We start from the raw sequence: 17524 nt of genomic DNA, 5'->3' as shown, positions 1-17524 counted from the left end.
CATCTTCTGTACCAGGCTGTAGGCATGTTTTTACAGGCTGTAAAAATGGCCAATTTCCTATTGCACTCAGAAATGAGCTGGACTTCCTGGAGCCAGACCCCCAAGGCGAGTCGATGAATTGCAGTTTTAGTTACTTCCGTATTGGCTTCCCAAGGGAGAGCGAGAGGTTGCTGCTTGGTTTTAACGTAAGGTAACGTAATGTAACAGTATTGCTACTTTTATCAATACCACTTATCAGTTCAGTACTTTTATCTGTACTTTTCGTAGTGTTTTTTTTTTTATGAAAAAAAATTTAATTAACAATAAAATTATTTTATAATTACTTTCTAAATGTTATAAATAAAAAAAATAATTGATTTAAATGAAACCAATAATTGTAAAACAAACAAAAAAAAATACTTTGTTGTAAAAGAATATACAATGTTTTGGAGAAACACAGTTGTGTGTGTGCGCTTGGCATGAGCGAGCTCTGTGTACAGGCTGATTTTCACTTTCGCATGGAACGTAACGCTACTGAACGTAACATTTATTTAGCAAAAATTCTCCAGTACCAATAGCAGAACCATTAACATCAGAGCTTATCGATACTTTGGTCTTTTAAAATTTAGCACCGATACCAAGTTTCGGTATCCATCCCTAGTATTATGTTCACTCCACGCAGCTTGTAGGTCTCTGGTTAACCATCTAGCAGCAGTATCTTATTTGCTTGCAATTGTCTGTAAAAATTTTGGGTTTAGGATTTTAGAGGGGGTTAGGTTTAAAAACAAAAAAAAAACAAAAAAAAACAACAACATTGAAACGATGTCCAAACATGTTTAAAGTATTAATGAGATGATTACAAATCAATTTAAAACTAAAGTTTAGTCCAAATGAAAATGTTCCATACAAAGTCATTAATCGGAATAAAATGGTTATTGGTTAACTGCTGCTGATGCCAGTCTAAGTGAAGTGCTGGGCTGAGCACTAATAATAAATTAACAATGACAGAAAAAAATAAAAAAATAAAAAAAAATAAATAAATAAATATATATATATATATATATATATATATATATATATATATATATATATATATATATATATATATATATATATATATATATATAGAAATGAATTAGAAATAAATGACAAAGAGAGCATAATGTTAATAATAAAAACATACAAAATATCCACTGGAAGGAGGCTAAAACCTATAAGTAACTAATTTTTAATACATTTTTGTATACTTTGTTAAAACAAAATACAACATATTAGGATTACTCAATTCTGACAAACAATTTTACTTTTTTTAGTGTTTAACAATTGAATAGAGTTAAATTCAATAGGTTAACTAGCTTATGTTAATATGATTAACAATTGGGATCACTTCACTAGTTTACATCAGCAATAATTCATATCATCAAATAAAAAGTAAAGTAAAGAAACGAAGCTGCTAGATTCATTTGCTAGAGGCACGATTAATTTGAGTAGTGCATAGAATGTATGGGGTAGTGCTGTCAGCATTAACTCACATGTAAGAATAGTAGACTATTTGAGAATGCAGGATTTTAGATTATTTTGTTAACCATTTATTCCATTGTGATTTATAAAGAATAAGTCAGTCTATATAGCAAATAATGAAATAGTGATTTCTGCCGAGGGAGCGTCTCATTGACAAATATCTTCCCTTCACACGTGTATTAACATTTAACCAAAAAGACGTCCATTTTGAACACATATACATTATGGATAATAATAGACTCTCACTGCATCGGTAGTTGTCCAAAATTAAGGAGAACATCTTGTGTCTTTACCCTGATGATGATGATAATAATAATACAATTAATGAGAATTCATTCAATCTCTCTTCATCTGCCGTAATTCGCCTATTATGCCCAGACCATCCCTTTACCAGTTTTGTATATCTATAGTCATTTATGCAACCGCATGCTACCTTTTCGAAGGAGAGAGTTGATGATCACGGAATAAATGCTTAAAATTCCATCTTTTCCTCATACATTCAATACACCTTTATTTGTATAGCGCTTTTACAATGTAGATTGTGTCAAAGCAGCTTCACATAAAAGGTCAGTAAATTGGAACAGTGTAATTCTATATTTCAGCAGTATTATGCAGAAGTCTACAAATACAGCACACAAAAGTACACCAAATCTTTCAATCAGAATGACAAAACAAGTGTACATGAAAATGTGGCAAATAAGCATTTTACCATGCGTTGAGTGAGCAGGTGTAACTGAGAGCATGACAGAACTATTAAACTATTAAAAAACAAACAGAGTGTTGGAGTGATGATAAAAGTCTCCAGAGTCAAATGTATAAAACAAACAGTTACATTTTATTCATAGACTAAGTTTCTCTTAAATAGACTTATTGCTCAAGTTTTACTCTTCATGTCTTGACAACGAAGTAGCCTGTTCAGATTAGTGTATGATGGTAATGGGGTGGGGCCGAGACCATACGAGGCCGGCAGAAGTGTTAACGACTGTCACCTATGTACCACCTGTCTCGAGTCTCATGGAGAAGATCTGAAAGCTTAAAAAGAGGAGTGACAGCGGTGGAAGACGAGAGAAGACCAGGCCTGGACATTTTATGTTTGTTTTGCTTTCAGATTGGCAGTAGTCAATGTGAAGACCTGCTGCCCGTTTTTTAATTTTTTTTATTTATTTAATAAAATTATTTAAAGTTCATCAGGTCTTCGCCCCCTTCTTCCTGATGGGGGCTGCCATCAAACCCCATATATTTTATTGTAACATATGTAAAAGACCAACACAAAGTGGCATACAGTTGTGAAGTACAAAGAAAATTATACATGGTAATTTATTTTATTTTTTTTTACAAATAAAAAACTGAAAAGAAGTGTAAAAGTATTCAGCCCCCTTTTTTCTGAGTGCATCCAATTGCCTTCAGAAGTTCCCTGATGATTGCTGACTGATCGAATGTTGACCTAATGACTAAATAGTGTCGTCTTGTGTGTAATTTAATCTCAGTACAAATACAGCTGTTCTGTGACGGCCTCTGTTGTTTGTTAAGAGTATAGTGGGGCGCAAACAGCATTGTGAAGTCAAGGGAACACACCAGGGGACTGGTCAGGGTGAAGTTGTTAAGAAATTTAAAGTAGGGTTAGGCTGTAAAAAGATTTCCCAAGCATTGAACATCTCACGGACCACTATTTAGTCCATCAACTGCAAATAGAAGGAGTATGGCACAACTGCAAACCTACTGAGACATTGTTGTCCACCTAAACTAACAAGCCGAACAAGGAGAGCACTGATCAGAGATGCAGCCAAGAGGCCCATGGTGACTCTGGATGAACTGCAGCGATCTAAACCTCAGGTGGGGGACTCTGTCCATAGGACAACTATCAGTCGTGTGCTGCACAAATCTGGGCTTTATAGAAGAGTGCCAAGAAGAATTGTTAAAAGAAAACAACAAGAAGTGCAGTTTGCCAGAAGGCGTGTAAGCCAGGGACAGGGAAGCTGGTCAAAGTTGATGGGAAGATGGATGAAGCCAAATACAGCGCAATCTTAGAAGAAAACCTGTTGGAGTCTGCAAAACACTTGAGACTGAAGCAGAGATTAACCTTCCAACAAAACAACCATCCTAAACATAAAGCCAAGGCTATAATGGAATGGTTTAAAATAAAACATATTCATGTGTTGAAATGGCCCAGTCAAAGTCCAGTCCTACATCCAATTGAGAATCTGTGGCATGATCTGAAAACTGTCGTTCATAATCTCCATCTAATCGGACTCGGCTTGAATAGTTTTGCAAGGAAAATGGGCAAAGAGTTAAGTATGTTTTATTCATTTCATCTCAAGCTTGTGCTGCATGTACACTATTGAGAATATACTAACCTGAAGCTTGACTTCACAAAATTAAAGTCTCAAATCAAATCGCCATATCAGTAAGAAAAATCTTTATAACCGTGATCATTTTGGTCACATTAATTCTGATATGAAATGTTCATGCAGTACAAACTGCAGTGCTTTATCCATATATTCCTGCATTGGGCTAATGCAAACATAATCCGGTAATGATATATCTGACACGCACTGCAGAAAGAAGACAAATCTCAACAGACAGGGTCCTCCGAACAATCACCACAGATTAGCATCATGCAGAGGTGTCTGGAAAAATGAATCACTGAGCTAATCATAAGAGTTGTTGGACTATTTAAGTAAAAAATGCACATTTTAAGACAGAGAAAGTGTTTTTTTTTTACCTTGCATGAATGTGAGCCTATATATATATATTACAATAGAGCAATATTTAAATCTTCCCAATTAATTTCATCTCACTATTATGTAGTAGAAACAGCCAAGATATTTAACACTCCTTGTTGTTTTTGTTTTTTTTATTACCGGTGGGAGTACAGAATAGTACAGTATATATAGTAGTATTCTAAGTGAGGATGTAATACATACCTCTGTGTGTAATGTGACTGCAACAACCCCTTCCATGACATGAGCCCACAGTCCTCTTGTCCCCTTACTGTCTATCCATCCTGAGGACTAGGATTATTGCAAACACTACCCACTGGGCACACATGGTTGTAGAGCAGGTTGAACTTCAGAAGCGTCTGCTCCTGGTCCTACAAGTGTGAATATAGAATCTCAAATTAATTTCAGTAAAAGTAGGATCATGAAATTCAGAACTAGAGGACTGAGCTCTTACTTTATCGAGCAGTCTGTCACTGCAATGATTTATTTCAGTGGCTTTGTAGGTTGGTAGGTCTGTTAAGACTTTCCTGTGGCCCTTTGCTAACAGCTAGAGGAATAATAAATGAAGTTTCTAGTCGGATAAAATCATAAGAGTATGCAAAATTACCTAATTGAAAAGATCATACACATAGTTCTGCAAAATATAGACATGCACTCTCCAGGTTTCTTTCATTATTTTAATAAAACTGTAATCCGAAAGGAATGACGTCATCTGATCAAGACAGAATCTCTCTGTTGTTAAAACTGATAGAGCCCAATAATACGATCATCTACTACCGATGGCAGACATTTCAGATGCTTTAATGAGCAGGGATGCTTCAAACGTGGACCAAATATTCGTTATTACATTTATACACAGAGCAAGGTTGGAAGGTGACGTCACCTATATCCTGACTACAAAAACCCGAACTAACTAAACATTCAAATAAATAGGAACGACAGACAACTCAATAGCCAAAGTATGAATCGACAGCTAACGCTACAGTGCATATCAACGAAATCAGATATTATGCATCAACTCGAAATGCGACACAAGAATGTATGACAGCATCCAGCGAACTGTCAAACACCTTTAAAGACATATTAACCGTAATATAGAAATATGTCGGTATTACTTTATTTCGTAAATGAATGCCGAATCTACCTAACGTTACATAAGTTATATTTGACGGCAGACTTAAAAAGACCAACGGAAAACTCATGCACTACTAACATTATAACAGTTTTCTGACAGAAGTAACGGTGTATTATCCCCTCTTCTTTCCTTCCAAGTTAAATGAGCAACAATGAAAGGTTTACATTTGCCTAAACCACTCAAAACCTTTCATATCTGCTACGTTACGGTCACGTTTTAATGACTATTAAAGCGTCTACCTTGCAACTGACTAACGATATCTTTTTATACTCTTTGCTTCTAGCTTAGCTAACTAGTCTCTAATTAGTCTTTTGCGGTACAGAATCCACCAAAACAAAAAATGAGAATAAAATAGAAATGTCGTCCTTGCCTGCTAATTACGCATTCATGTCTTCGCTACAATCTTAATAACTGAATTTTATTTCCAACATTTTATTTACCTTAGTTTCTCTCCCTCCAATCTCGGTTTCCCTTCCCCCCCTTTCCACAGTAACTGAAAACCCCGACGCCTTATGGGAATTGTGGTTCTTCTACTGTAAATAGACTTCCGGTACTCTGTGAGCGATTTAAAGTTTATATATTACTATTTAAAAACTGTATTTAAACTAAGATTGAATTAATAAATACTAACTAAATTTTGTGTGACTAAGCCATTATATTTTCATTGTTTTAGCGTGGAATATTTCTATATTTTTTACGACAGTAACGTTTCAATTTCATGATTAGGCTATACAAATATAAAATTGACTGACAAACAATTTAATATTGTATACAACGACACGACTTGTTGTTTTAATGTGTAAAACAACAAGCCTGTTACTGGATATCTCTATCATATAAATCAGAAGTTCTCTGATCTTTTCTGACCAATAAAAGTTTTCGATAATCTATTCAAGAACATATAAAAAAATATGGTATAATACAACTCACTGATTCAATTGAGTCTACATGTAACGACTCACCAGGGTTGTCAACTTTTGTTACTATGAAATAACTATGACTTAACTTATAGACAAATAGACCAATACGCTTATTTCACGCGGCCGCCATTTTAAAGAACCAAAGCGAGGCTGTGGTGGGAAGAAACGCGGAAGTATAGGACCAGCACTGTAAACATTGCAGTGACATGCCGTGGACTACAAACCTCCAGCTGTTGCCGAGATTTTAAAATACAGATATGGTGTAAACATCACTTTAATATCAGTCAGTATGTTTAATTTAAACAATTAAAAGCAATTTAGCATCAAACAACATCACAAGCTCTGTAAGGGTAATATGCTCAAGTGTCCTCCTAGGCTTCAGTTCATGGCAGCAGGTAAACAGAGGGGACGCTTCCCTGCTTCAGCCTATGTAACTTGGTGAGCGATAAACACTGCAGTCCTATGTAGCACACCCTCGTGTTGTCCCGGTACTGAAGTTTTAAAACAGTCTAATTCCCGCTAAGTTAAAATTGAAGCGCGGATGACTCGACTGATCTTCACGGCTGCTTCGCGATCCAGTCTCCATGTATCTTGTGTTTGCACTCAGTTTACCGCTCTTCACCCAGTGCAAACACAGATACACGGAAACTGGAGCGCAATCGCAAAACAGCCATAAGGATCAGTAGAGTCATCAAGCAGATCGCTCGGCTGTGTTTGTGCTCAGTAAACAGCGGAGGGTGAACTGATGACCTTCTCGGCCAATCACAAGCATATCTGTTGAGCACGTGAACACAATGGCCAATCAGCGCTGTTTTAAGAAAGCCATCAACAGTGCTTTAAATGTTAGCGGGAAATTGACAAATTTTCTTTTAATTCAGTAACGTGACAAGTCTAATATAGTGAAAGAATCAGTTCATTAACTTGAGTTTGATAAATGGCATCTAAAACGTGTGTTTGGGAAAGAAAACGTTAGCTAACTAGTGCCGTTTCCCTTAACTTAACTGAAAATGAGCTCTGATATCCCTTCATATTTTCACCATTCATTCAGAACGGACCTTCAGGTCACTCAGAAGGCGGTGAAATGATAAATTTGTGTCTCTTTCTATTCGCTGATAAGATATACAGCCAAGTACACAACGTTCTAATGTAACTCCCAACGATACTTCCGGGTTTCTTCCCACCACAGCCTCGATTTCGCTTTTAAAAATGGCAGCCGCGTGAAATCAGTCTATTACCATGTTTGTAAACATTCAGGATGCGCGTGCAGGGAGGTGGCAGAAAGAAACCGGGAGCGCTAGCATTTAGAGCGAGGGAATGACATTCAATTTGGTACAGTATTATAACAGCTGGTCACCCAGTGATAAGCACAGTGATTCGGCAAAATTAACGTTAATGTGAGCAGCATTCATCTGACAGGTCCATTTGCGATAGCACCCTCCCAATGGATATTGGATAAGACAAAATGGCCAAGCATCCAGCCTCAAATATACAATCTCATTGAAGCTCCATATGTCCCCCTCACTTTTAGAGACAGACCATTTAGAAACAGGTGATTAATAATTATATGAACCTATGATGTCATACAGCCCCCCCCCCCCCCCCCCCCCCCCCCCCACACACACACACACACACACACTTTTAAAATGTCTGCTACGCCCCTGATGGCAGGGTATGTGAACTTACACATAGAGGTAAAGTTGGTTTTATATTCGCACATTCGGACTTTCTCCTTAATAATATAATTTCATAAAAGTATTATTTGCAAACTCTAAATAGCGAAATCATATTAGAAGCCAATGACTATCAAAGTACAACATTGTTTACAGTCAAATAAACAGTGTTAATGTTGTTTTCAAGTCACACTTGCAGGTTATTTCAGACCGAATATTCAAAGTGCTGTGGTAAACAATATAGAGAGTGTGTCACAAGTTGTCACTGAATAAATGAGTGAATATAAAACCAAGTTTACCTTAATAACTTAGACTTTCACGTTTCATTCTGAGCATTTAGTGTCCGCAGTTTAATTAACCATATGTAACTGTTTTTGCTGAAATCATTTCTGCAATCAAAAACAAGTAATGTGTATGATTCAGCATAGCGTGAGCTTACCTGATATAACATGAGAACTGCAGATTCCAGCATTTATAATTAGGTTGTCACTTCATTCAGCTCCCTTTTAACCAAAGACATATGCAGTTAGCACTAAAGAATTTGTCGAATTTGGCATCCTACCGCACAACACGACATTTTTAATTTTTATTTTTTTATTTTTTTTTTATTGAATATCAATGTCCAAGCTAGGAGTTCTTGTTTATGAAAATCAGATAATATAGCTGGTAGCTTTTCAATTTTATAGTTACACATGAGCAGAAACTCAAGCCCACCAAATTGAGAAAAAACATGATTAGGAATAAAATTCCACAAACATGTTGGTTTTTTCCTAAACTGCTTAAGCCAATTAATCTTGAATGTGTAACTAAAAGTGCTAAAATCCCAAAAATTTAGACCACCTTTTTCACACGTGTTCATTACAACTGACTTTCTAATATAATGAATTGAACACTTCCATAAAAATTCAAAGGGTATACGGTCAATGTTTTTATTTAATTTAGGATCCAGAGGACCAGATTGAGCAACATAAATAAGCCTTAAAAGGCCTTCTTCCTTGGTGAGGAGCACCCTACCTTTCAAAGACAAATCCCTTTGTAACCACTGATTAAATATTCTCTGTGTTTTTTCAATAAGGGGTTGGTAATTAAGAATACATCTTTCTTTTTGATCCTTAACAGCAAAAACTCCTAGATAAAAAAATCTTATCTTTCACTGGGATATTATGGAAAAAGGATTCCTTACATTCTTTTATTGCAAAAAGTTCACACTTTTGAATATTTAAACACAAACCTGACGCTTTAGAAAATGAACCAATAATATTTATTGCAAGTGGAATTTGCCTATCATTTAAAAAAAAAAGAGTTGTGTCATCAGCGAGCTGGCTTATGATCACCTCTATCTCAGCAATAGTTATAACTTTCAAATTGCTGGCTTTTACATGTAAACAAAGAATTTGAGCTGCGAGAAAGTAAAGGTAAGGGGAAATAGGGCACCCTTGTCTAATGCCCCTCATTAAATCAAAACAACGAGTTGTGGCATTTTTTTAAATAACTGAACTACTACCATTCAAATATAAGGTTTTAATAGCAGTGCAAAAATAATTTCCAAATCCAAATTTAGAAAGACACTGAAAAATAAATTCATGTTCCAACGCTTTATAGAAATCTAAAAAAAGAAGAAAACCATCACCATCAGTCAGATTTGAATAATCTAAAATATCAAAGATTAAACGTATATTATTAGAAATACGCCTATTACTAAGAAAATCAGATTGTGTCTCATCTATTATGGAATTTAAAATATTTTTAATTCTTTTAGAAAATATTAAGGCCAAAAGTTTGTAATCATTATTCAGTAAACTTATTGGATGCCAATTTTCAATTAACACTAAATCTTTTTTCGGTTTGGGAATGGGGGATATTATTCCTTGACATTAACTAGGGGGAAGTTCTAAAGATGCAATACTTTCAATGAAAACGTTTACAAGAAAAGGAGCAAGGGATTCAGAGAATTGCTTATAAAATTCTGCTGCAATGCCATCATTGCCAGGTGATCACACCATTCTCTCTCAGATTCACTGATTTTATCTAAGATCTTTAAGAGAATCAAGAAAAGAGGTAGCAAAATCATTGCAGTAGTTAGATTTGTAAAGATTAGCATAAAAGTTATAACAAAACTGAGAAATGATTAATGGATCATTTGTAATCGAGCCATTTATATTAAGATGATGAATTGTATTTTTTTTTTCCTCGCTGTCTTTCAAGGTTAAAAAAGTATGCTGAATTCTGTTCCCTTGTTCCAACCACTTAATTCTAGACCTTACAAATGCACCTTCTGCTTTATGTTTAAATACCTCATCCATACATTGTAAATTACATTGTAAATCACCTAGTCTAACATTTTCCTCAGGTAAAAGTTTATTAGGTGAAATCATGGAAAGAGAGGTGATCTCTGATACAATTTGCTCCTCCAAGACTATTAAGTTTAGACAAAAGAATGCCATAAGATCTTAGATATTTGCCCACTTCATATTTTAGAAGTTCTCAATATTTTTTAAAAGTACCTTCCTTTTGAGCCAAATTCCAATGAAAAGATATTAATTTCATAATTTCCAATTTTACTGCTTCTTGTTTTAGATGAGATGCATTAATTTTCCAAAAGGAACTATGATGTGGTGTCCCAGAAGGGGAAAATTTAATATTCATACAAATTGCCTTGTGATCTTTTAAGGGAGTAACTAAAATGTCTACCAAAACATTCTCTTTCAGAATGCTCCAAGAAATAAAAAAAATAGTCTATGCAGGATTGTCTTGTTCCACTTTTGTTACTCCATGTATAAGAACATTGACTAGGATACATTTACCTCCAAATGTCAGTCAAATTAAATTTTTGCATAAAAGTTTTTAAATTTGTATTAGATGAACCCGTATTTTTTGACGGCCATCTGTCAATGCAATCATTTAAAGTAATATTAAAGTCCCCTCCAAGTAGTAAAAATGCCTGTGGATGTTTATGAAACCAGAGCAAAATTCTTTCCTCCAAACACTCGAAAAGCTTATCATTTTTAGTGTTAATGTTGTATCCATAAATATTAATCAAAATAAAAATTTAATTATTTCAACATAATAGTAAACATAGAAAATGTATAAAAGGGTCTGAAAAAAACGCCAAAACATTTCCATAAAAATTGGTCTTTAACGTAGCGACCCCTGCAGACCTCTCTGAGCCATGAGCAAACCATAAGTCATTATTCCACTCTGACCTCCAAAACTTTAGGTCACTAACCAAAGTGTGTGTTTCTTGAAAGAAAACAAAATCAGTTTTTAGCTGTTTTGCAAACAAAATAAAGCTTTCCCTTTAAGAGTGTTTCCTAACCCCTAGTGTTGAGCGAAACTATAGAAAAAGACATTTAACAAAAATAATATAGAAAGTTTTATACAACTTGTATATCAAAATTTAAATAGGAACAATATACGTAGCTTGCCCAAGCCACATCACTAAGAAAGCCAGTGACATCTCAAAACCCAACTATTGAATTGAATATTCAGTTGTAGACTTGCAATACTGCTATCCACTGCTTTAAAGTTGCAAAAAAGTGTAGTCCACTGAGCAGCCTAAAGGCTGCAGAGGGATTTATATTTTGATTTCACCTTCTCATTGAACATATGCTCGAGCACCGGCGAAGAAAGCCGTTTTTCCCGCATCCCACGCCTGCTTCACAAACGGCCATATTTGGAACGTCTCTCACGATCACCTTTAGAGAAATCTTCTTTGAAAAGAAATCCACTGGCTTTAAGGTAGGTAGAGGTTTTAGCTCGCTTCCAAACTTCATTCCTCATCGTGCGAGAAGTAAACTGGATGATAATGGGTCGTGGATGGGAATCGGTTGTGCTTTTCTGGCCCAGCCGGTGTACAATGTCAATTATATCTGAGAGCCGTGGGGATTCTTCCGGGAAAATAGTTTGACAAATTTTCACGGATTACAGACGCACATTCTCATCCTTATTTTCCGGGACACCATACAACTTCAGATTCCACCGCCTTGAATAGGATTCCAACTCATCCATTCGCTGTTCAATCACTCTGACAGGCTTTTCCAGTTCAAGCATACGATCTTCCACTTTACATATCTTGCTTTCCATTTCTTGGATATTGGTAAAAGCAATGTCGATTTTCTTGTTCAGCCCCTCAATTCTTTCTGTATTGCCGCCTACCAATTTTTTCGATATTATCAGATCTATCATTAATGAGCTGAGATAGCGTGCCAATAACATCAGGATCGGAGACAGTTTTAACAGAATTAAGAGCTTTCTTTTTTGCTGCAGGTGATTCACTCGGAGTTACAGGTAATGCTGGGAATTCCTTCTCACTTAGTATCATAATTTCCATATTTTCACCTTCAAATCTAGAATGACTGTAATCGTGATCGTTGCTGTGTTGCACTTCGTCAGTAGGTGCTTCTTGATGATATGAAGGGTTTAAATTACGATTTTGTTTCCTATCAGCCATTTTTAAGTGTTAGAAAGATGATGGAAAGTGAAATGTCATAATTCGTAATTTTTTAAACAATCTGGGCTAACTTATTCAAATTTAGTGATGAAGAGCTCGGGAAACACGTCAACTCACGCAGCCATCTTGGCCCCTCTCTATAGGCCTTTTTCACACTTCCTGGTTTGGTATGCGAAACGGTGTATCACAACATCCGGTTCCAATGCAACGGAGTAGAATGGCAGAGTCGTCTCGTCGCTGTTATTGCAGCGTTTCTGGCTTCTCCAGCTTAAAAAAAACGTCATCCTTACCTCAATTTCCACGAAAAGACAAAGGACAGAGGAAATCATTGGTGAAATTAATTAGACGAAATAAATGTTCTTCGTTTCAAGTTATATGCCAGAGTACGCTCATGTGGAGCGTAGACAGGGGAGATCATTATGTTTTATCAAATATTGGTGGTCTTAGTTTTATTATGATGTGAAATTATAATATAGACATAGTTCCAGTTAAGTTATTTGCACTCCACAAACAAGTGCTCCTATCAAGGTAATTAATATATATGCACAATTTTTCCCCACATTGGAATAATAGACAACTAATACAAATGCAATTTTTTTACAACAAAATTAATTTGGTTAGTCAGTTTTATAATAAAGATGATATACTTTTCTTACAATGAATTCCTTTCTCATTACAGTATCTCAATAACCCTGCAAGTTTTTTAACTGTTATTGGTTCAATTTTTTCAGAGACCTATATGTTATTTAGTGGTATTAATCAAGACCATCGTCTTTTGATTTTACTAAATCTTATGTTGGCAAAACTTGTTTTACTGTAAATACCAAGAGTAATAATAGAGCTTTTCGAACTCTTTTCCAAAAAGAGATTACTAATGTTCCTTATATAAAATTTTATTGGATGTCTTTATTAAAGGTTGACTTGATTTGCTTAAAAAAAGTGTGGCTGTTTCCACAGAAATATCAGGTTAGAAACAAAATTAAAGAAATATCCTATAAACTTCTCCATAGATTTTATCCAGCAAAACATTATTTACAAAAATGTAAAATTGGAATTGATGTAAATTGTGTTTTTGTAATGAATACGAGAAGACGGTTTTACACTTATTTTGGCATTGTACATATACAGTCAAAGGAAGAGGTGCAAAAAATTATTAACAATTTTCAGTGTTCAAAACCTCTTTCATCATTGTGGGAAAATGTACTTTTTGGCATTACTGTCTATCCTTATCAAGAGGAAAACTGTTTTTATTTAATTTACTTTTATTGTTTACAAAATTGTAAATTCATAAATGTAAATTTACTAATAAGCAACCAAATTTTAAGGTATTGATCACTGAAATATGCACTGAAAATTTACTTTTTGGCATTACTGTCTATCCTTATCAAGAGGAAAATTGTTTTTATTTAATTTACTTTTATTGTTTACAAAATTGTAAATTTACTAATAAGCAACCAAATTTTAAGGTATTGATCACTGAAACATGTTCACTGAAATTGTGAACCCTATAATGTATTTATTTAATATGTACATTTTGTATATTTGTATTTTATTTATATTTACCCCCTGGCATGTATATTTTTTGTGTTGTAAAATGGTATTTGCTGTTCTTTAAATAAATAATAAAAACATTCAAAGCAGATGAACAAAATGAACTGGAACATGAACTAACTTTAACCTGAAGATTCAGAAACACACCCTATACGCTACAGACTGACTGTTTTGAAGATATTTGCTTTAAAATTTCCAAATTCAGTAATTAGTGGAAAACTGAAGTGCTTTAATAGAATCATATTCAAACACTGAACACAGCAACAAATATCTTTATTTTTTCCGGCGAGTTGGAGCTAAATTATGTTTCCAGACTTGAGTAAACCTTACGAGCATTAAGCAATCTGTCATTATGGGGCTCCTCGTTCTTTCGTATTGACCGATAGCATCTCGCCCGTATCTGACCCTGAATACAAAGGAAGGAGGGGGTTAGCACAGCTTACGGACAACTACTAACATAAAACTAATCCTGCTGGATGTTTAGTAGTTAATTTTGCTAACGAATGGCTTGAGTTAGCAGATCATGTGCTGTTGGCTGCGCACCTTACTGTAACCTAACGTTGCAAGCGCTTTTTGTAAGACACATTTTCTGCACAAATTCCTTTTAAATGCTGATTTATTTAGGCTACGTCAGTTTTACACATTAACCAAGCAAACAACATGTTCTTGTCCAAATTACGGCAAAGTTGAGAGGGAAAATGTCATCCAATGTCCTGAGGCTGTCATGTTTCTGCAACTGTTAGCCAAACCGGAAAAAGCGAAACATTGCTTCGGAGGGCGCTTCCTGTATTCAATTCCGCTGTGAAAAAGGTCTATTGCAGCCTGTGTTTTTTTTGCAACCGGGGACCCGAGTGATGTCATGTGTGACGTAGGTTGGTAATTGGTCTATTACCATGTTTGTAAACATTCAGGATGCGTGTGCAGTGAGGTTGCAGAAAAAAACGGGAGCGCTAGCCAGTGATAAGCAGTGATAACCCAGTGATAAGCAGTTATTCAGCAAAATTATCGTTGAAGTGAGTGGCGTTCGTCTGACAGGTCCATTTGCGATTGCACCCTCTCGATGGATATTGGATAAGACGAAGTGGCCAAGCTTCCAGTCCGAAATATAAAACTATCTCATTGAAACTATAAGTGATTTTACAAGAGAGAAGTTAAAGGCCTACAAGTCTTTGGATGCCAACAATTTTGTTCTGTGTGGTCATGTGCAAGAAATAATGTTCCATGATTACTAGATTCAAAACTTTGTAGCGCTAAAAACCGAGGTTCTGCCTAGTCAAAGACAAGGAAAAAAGACGGAGCTATATAAAGCCTATAAATCATCAACAAGCAAAACTGCATTCTGACAGGGTAGGTGAACTTACATTTTTACATTTCTTTTTTTGAACTATGTATTTATTGTTTTTGATTATGCAAGACAGGTAACAAAAAAAAAACACAATTCCATTTCGTCGCGATTATTTCCCACCCCAACAAAAGAACATCACTCTCTTCTCCCCAATAGAATTACACAGAATTCTCTTACAAGAGACAATTTAATTGCAAAACAAATATTGCTAGGTACCCAAAAACCATGTATACATTGCTGTATTTTACACATGTCACATTATCCAACAAAACAAAACCTCAAAACAAGACCTCTTGTAATAAATTACCAATATTATTGTTGTCAATGTAGTAATTAAACGGCTTCCATATTTCATCATATACATCCATTTTGTTTTTAATAAAATATGTTACTTTTTCCATGGCCATACATTGTGCCATGGCATTAATTCAAGTTCCAATAGTTAGTGGATCAGGAGGTTGGTAATTCCTCTATAAGAGAGGTGAGCAGCCCCAGGGAATTAAGGGGCCCCAACAAATGCCAAGAGGCCTATTTTAATCAGGCCAAGGAAAATTAATAAATGAATGAATTTTACATTAAGAAGATAAAGGTTACACTTAAAATATACTTTTAATATCCAATTTATTTACTACAAAAAAAATCTACAGAGAAAAAAATATCTATATAGAAAAAGAATGTTTTGAGTTTCAATGCTAAAGGGCCTCATACCTGGAATTGCTTAGGGCCCCCAAATCACTAAGTCCGCCCCTGGAAATAAGGGACACAACTGAAAATTCGCTGTGATGCACCTATTTACAATTTGTTACAAATTTTCAAGGCTGATTTTTTACAAGCAAAATGGCTGATTCTGATACAGATTTCAGGTTAAAGCAATTAAAAATGTCAAAATAAAATGAATATAGAACAAGGTGTTTATTTGCTTTATAAGAGACTGAATTTTCTGCTTTAATATAAAAGCACACTGTACTTTCATCCAAGCAAAATTACCGCTGATTTAAATTGAATTGCATAATTGCATAAAGTATAAAATATACATATATATAAAATATATTGAACTAACATTAGTTTTAGTCAATCAAATCTACATGTTATGCACAAATCAAAACCAGTAGGCAGAATAAATGAAAATGAAGAACAATGCAAACAGGGTTGCGCATTTGGTAAGAACTCTTCTGAACACAATAGGTTCCCACATTATCCTCAAGTGTTGTGATTATTATCTCTTTTGTTATATGGTTAAACAGATCACACATAGGGATTAAATTAAAAGGTCCAATATACAGTACGTCCCAGCCAATACAGGCCAGTTAAGAAAAACTCCACAATAGTGTTTGACTTTCAGAAAAAGGAAAACATTTGTGTGAGACTGATAACGGCAGTCAGAAGAGGGAATAATGTCAGATTTACTCTCAGCCCCATAGATGCTGCATTAGAAACACCTCTCATAAGCGGTAATTCGTTTTTTGTAATTTGATACAAAGGTAATATAACCTTTGATAGTGATAATACATCCATAAATGCATTTAAAAAAAAATCTAAATATGAAAAACTTTCAAGCATTTAAGATGATGACTGTTAAACACAACATAAGAGTCTTGTGAAAGGGTCCATTACCTGAATAGAGTAGACCATCATATATTTTCCTCAATGCTGTGCAGCACAGTACTAGATATAAACTAGTATGGCTTTTTAAAATCTTAACGCATTTACCCTACATGTTATGTCTTTTTAATATTGTGTCCTTATATTTGTGGATACAATACCCATAATCCATGTGTGTTTCAATCTACAGTATGGTACATTTTGATGTTTTCACCTGTTTGCACACTTGCATGATTATTAATTATCAGTAGGATAAAATAATGAAATAAATACTCATAAAAAACAAGTACTTTTTACATTTAATACAAAGATAATTGGACCGGAGTGCTACTTTGTTAGGGTATCTGTGCTTTTACTTAAGCTCTTAATTTGTGTACTTTGTCCACTACTGAACACATGAATGATCAAACATCTTTGCTTTGACTATGCTTTCCAGGTGACAAGACATTTTAACAAACTGAATTGACTGTCGTCTGACTGTAAGACGAGACACGTACCCTTTCCTTGGGTTGTTTGCTTGAACATTGATGAGATGCTAATAGACTTAAAATGTTGACTTAATAACCTGGCAACATATATTGAGGAAACTGTTTCCTTATTCAGTTTGTGTGGCTTCTGTAATAATCTGCAA

General features: G+C 34.9%; 1 protein-coding gene across 2 annotated transcripts in view; it reads right to left on the bottom strand.

Moving 5' to 3' along the window:
* Positions 1-5837, bottom strand: part of elmod3 (ELMO/CED-12 domain containing 3) — a 33369-nt gene extending 27532 nt beyond the window's left edge. Inside the window, exons 1-3 of one of the 2 annotated variants that reach the window (XM_056463170.1) lie at positions 5796-5836; positions 4675-4767; positions 4425-4591 (exon numbers count right to left, since the gene is read on the bottom strand). In XM_056463170.1, coding sequence (XP_056319145.1) covers positions 4425-4460 — 36 coding nt within the window. In that variant the 5' untranslated portion in view covers positions 4461-4591; positions 4675-4767; positions 5796-5836. Of the gene's footprint in view, positions 1-4424; positions 4592-4674; positions 4768-5795 lie in introns of both variants that reach the window. The other variant, XM_056463169.1, reaches the window with a different exon arrangement.
* Between the last annotated feature and the right edge of the window lie 11687 nt (positions 5838-17524).

Source organism: Danio aesculapii, chromosome 8 (assembly GCF_903798145.1).
Source record: "Danio aesculapii chromosome 8, fDanAes4.1, whole genome shotgun sequence".
Lineage (NCBI taxonomy): Eukaryota > Metazoa > Chordata > Actinopteri > Cypriniformes > Danionidae > Danio > Danio aesculapii.
This window is presented reverse-complemented; position numbering and strand designations above follow the sequence as displayed.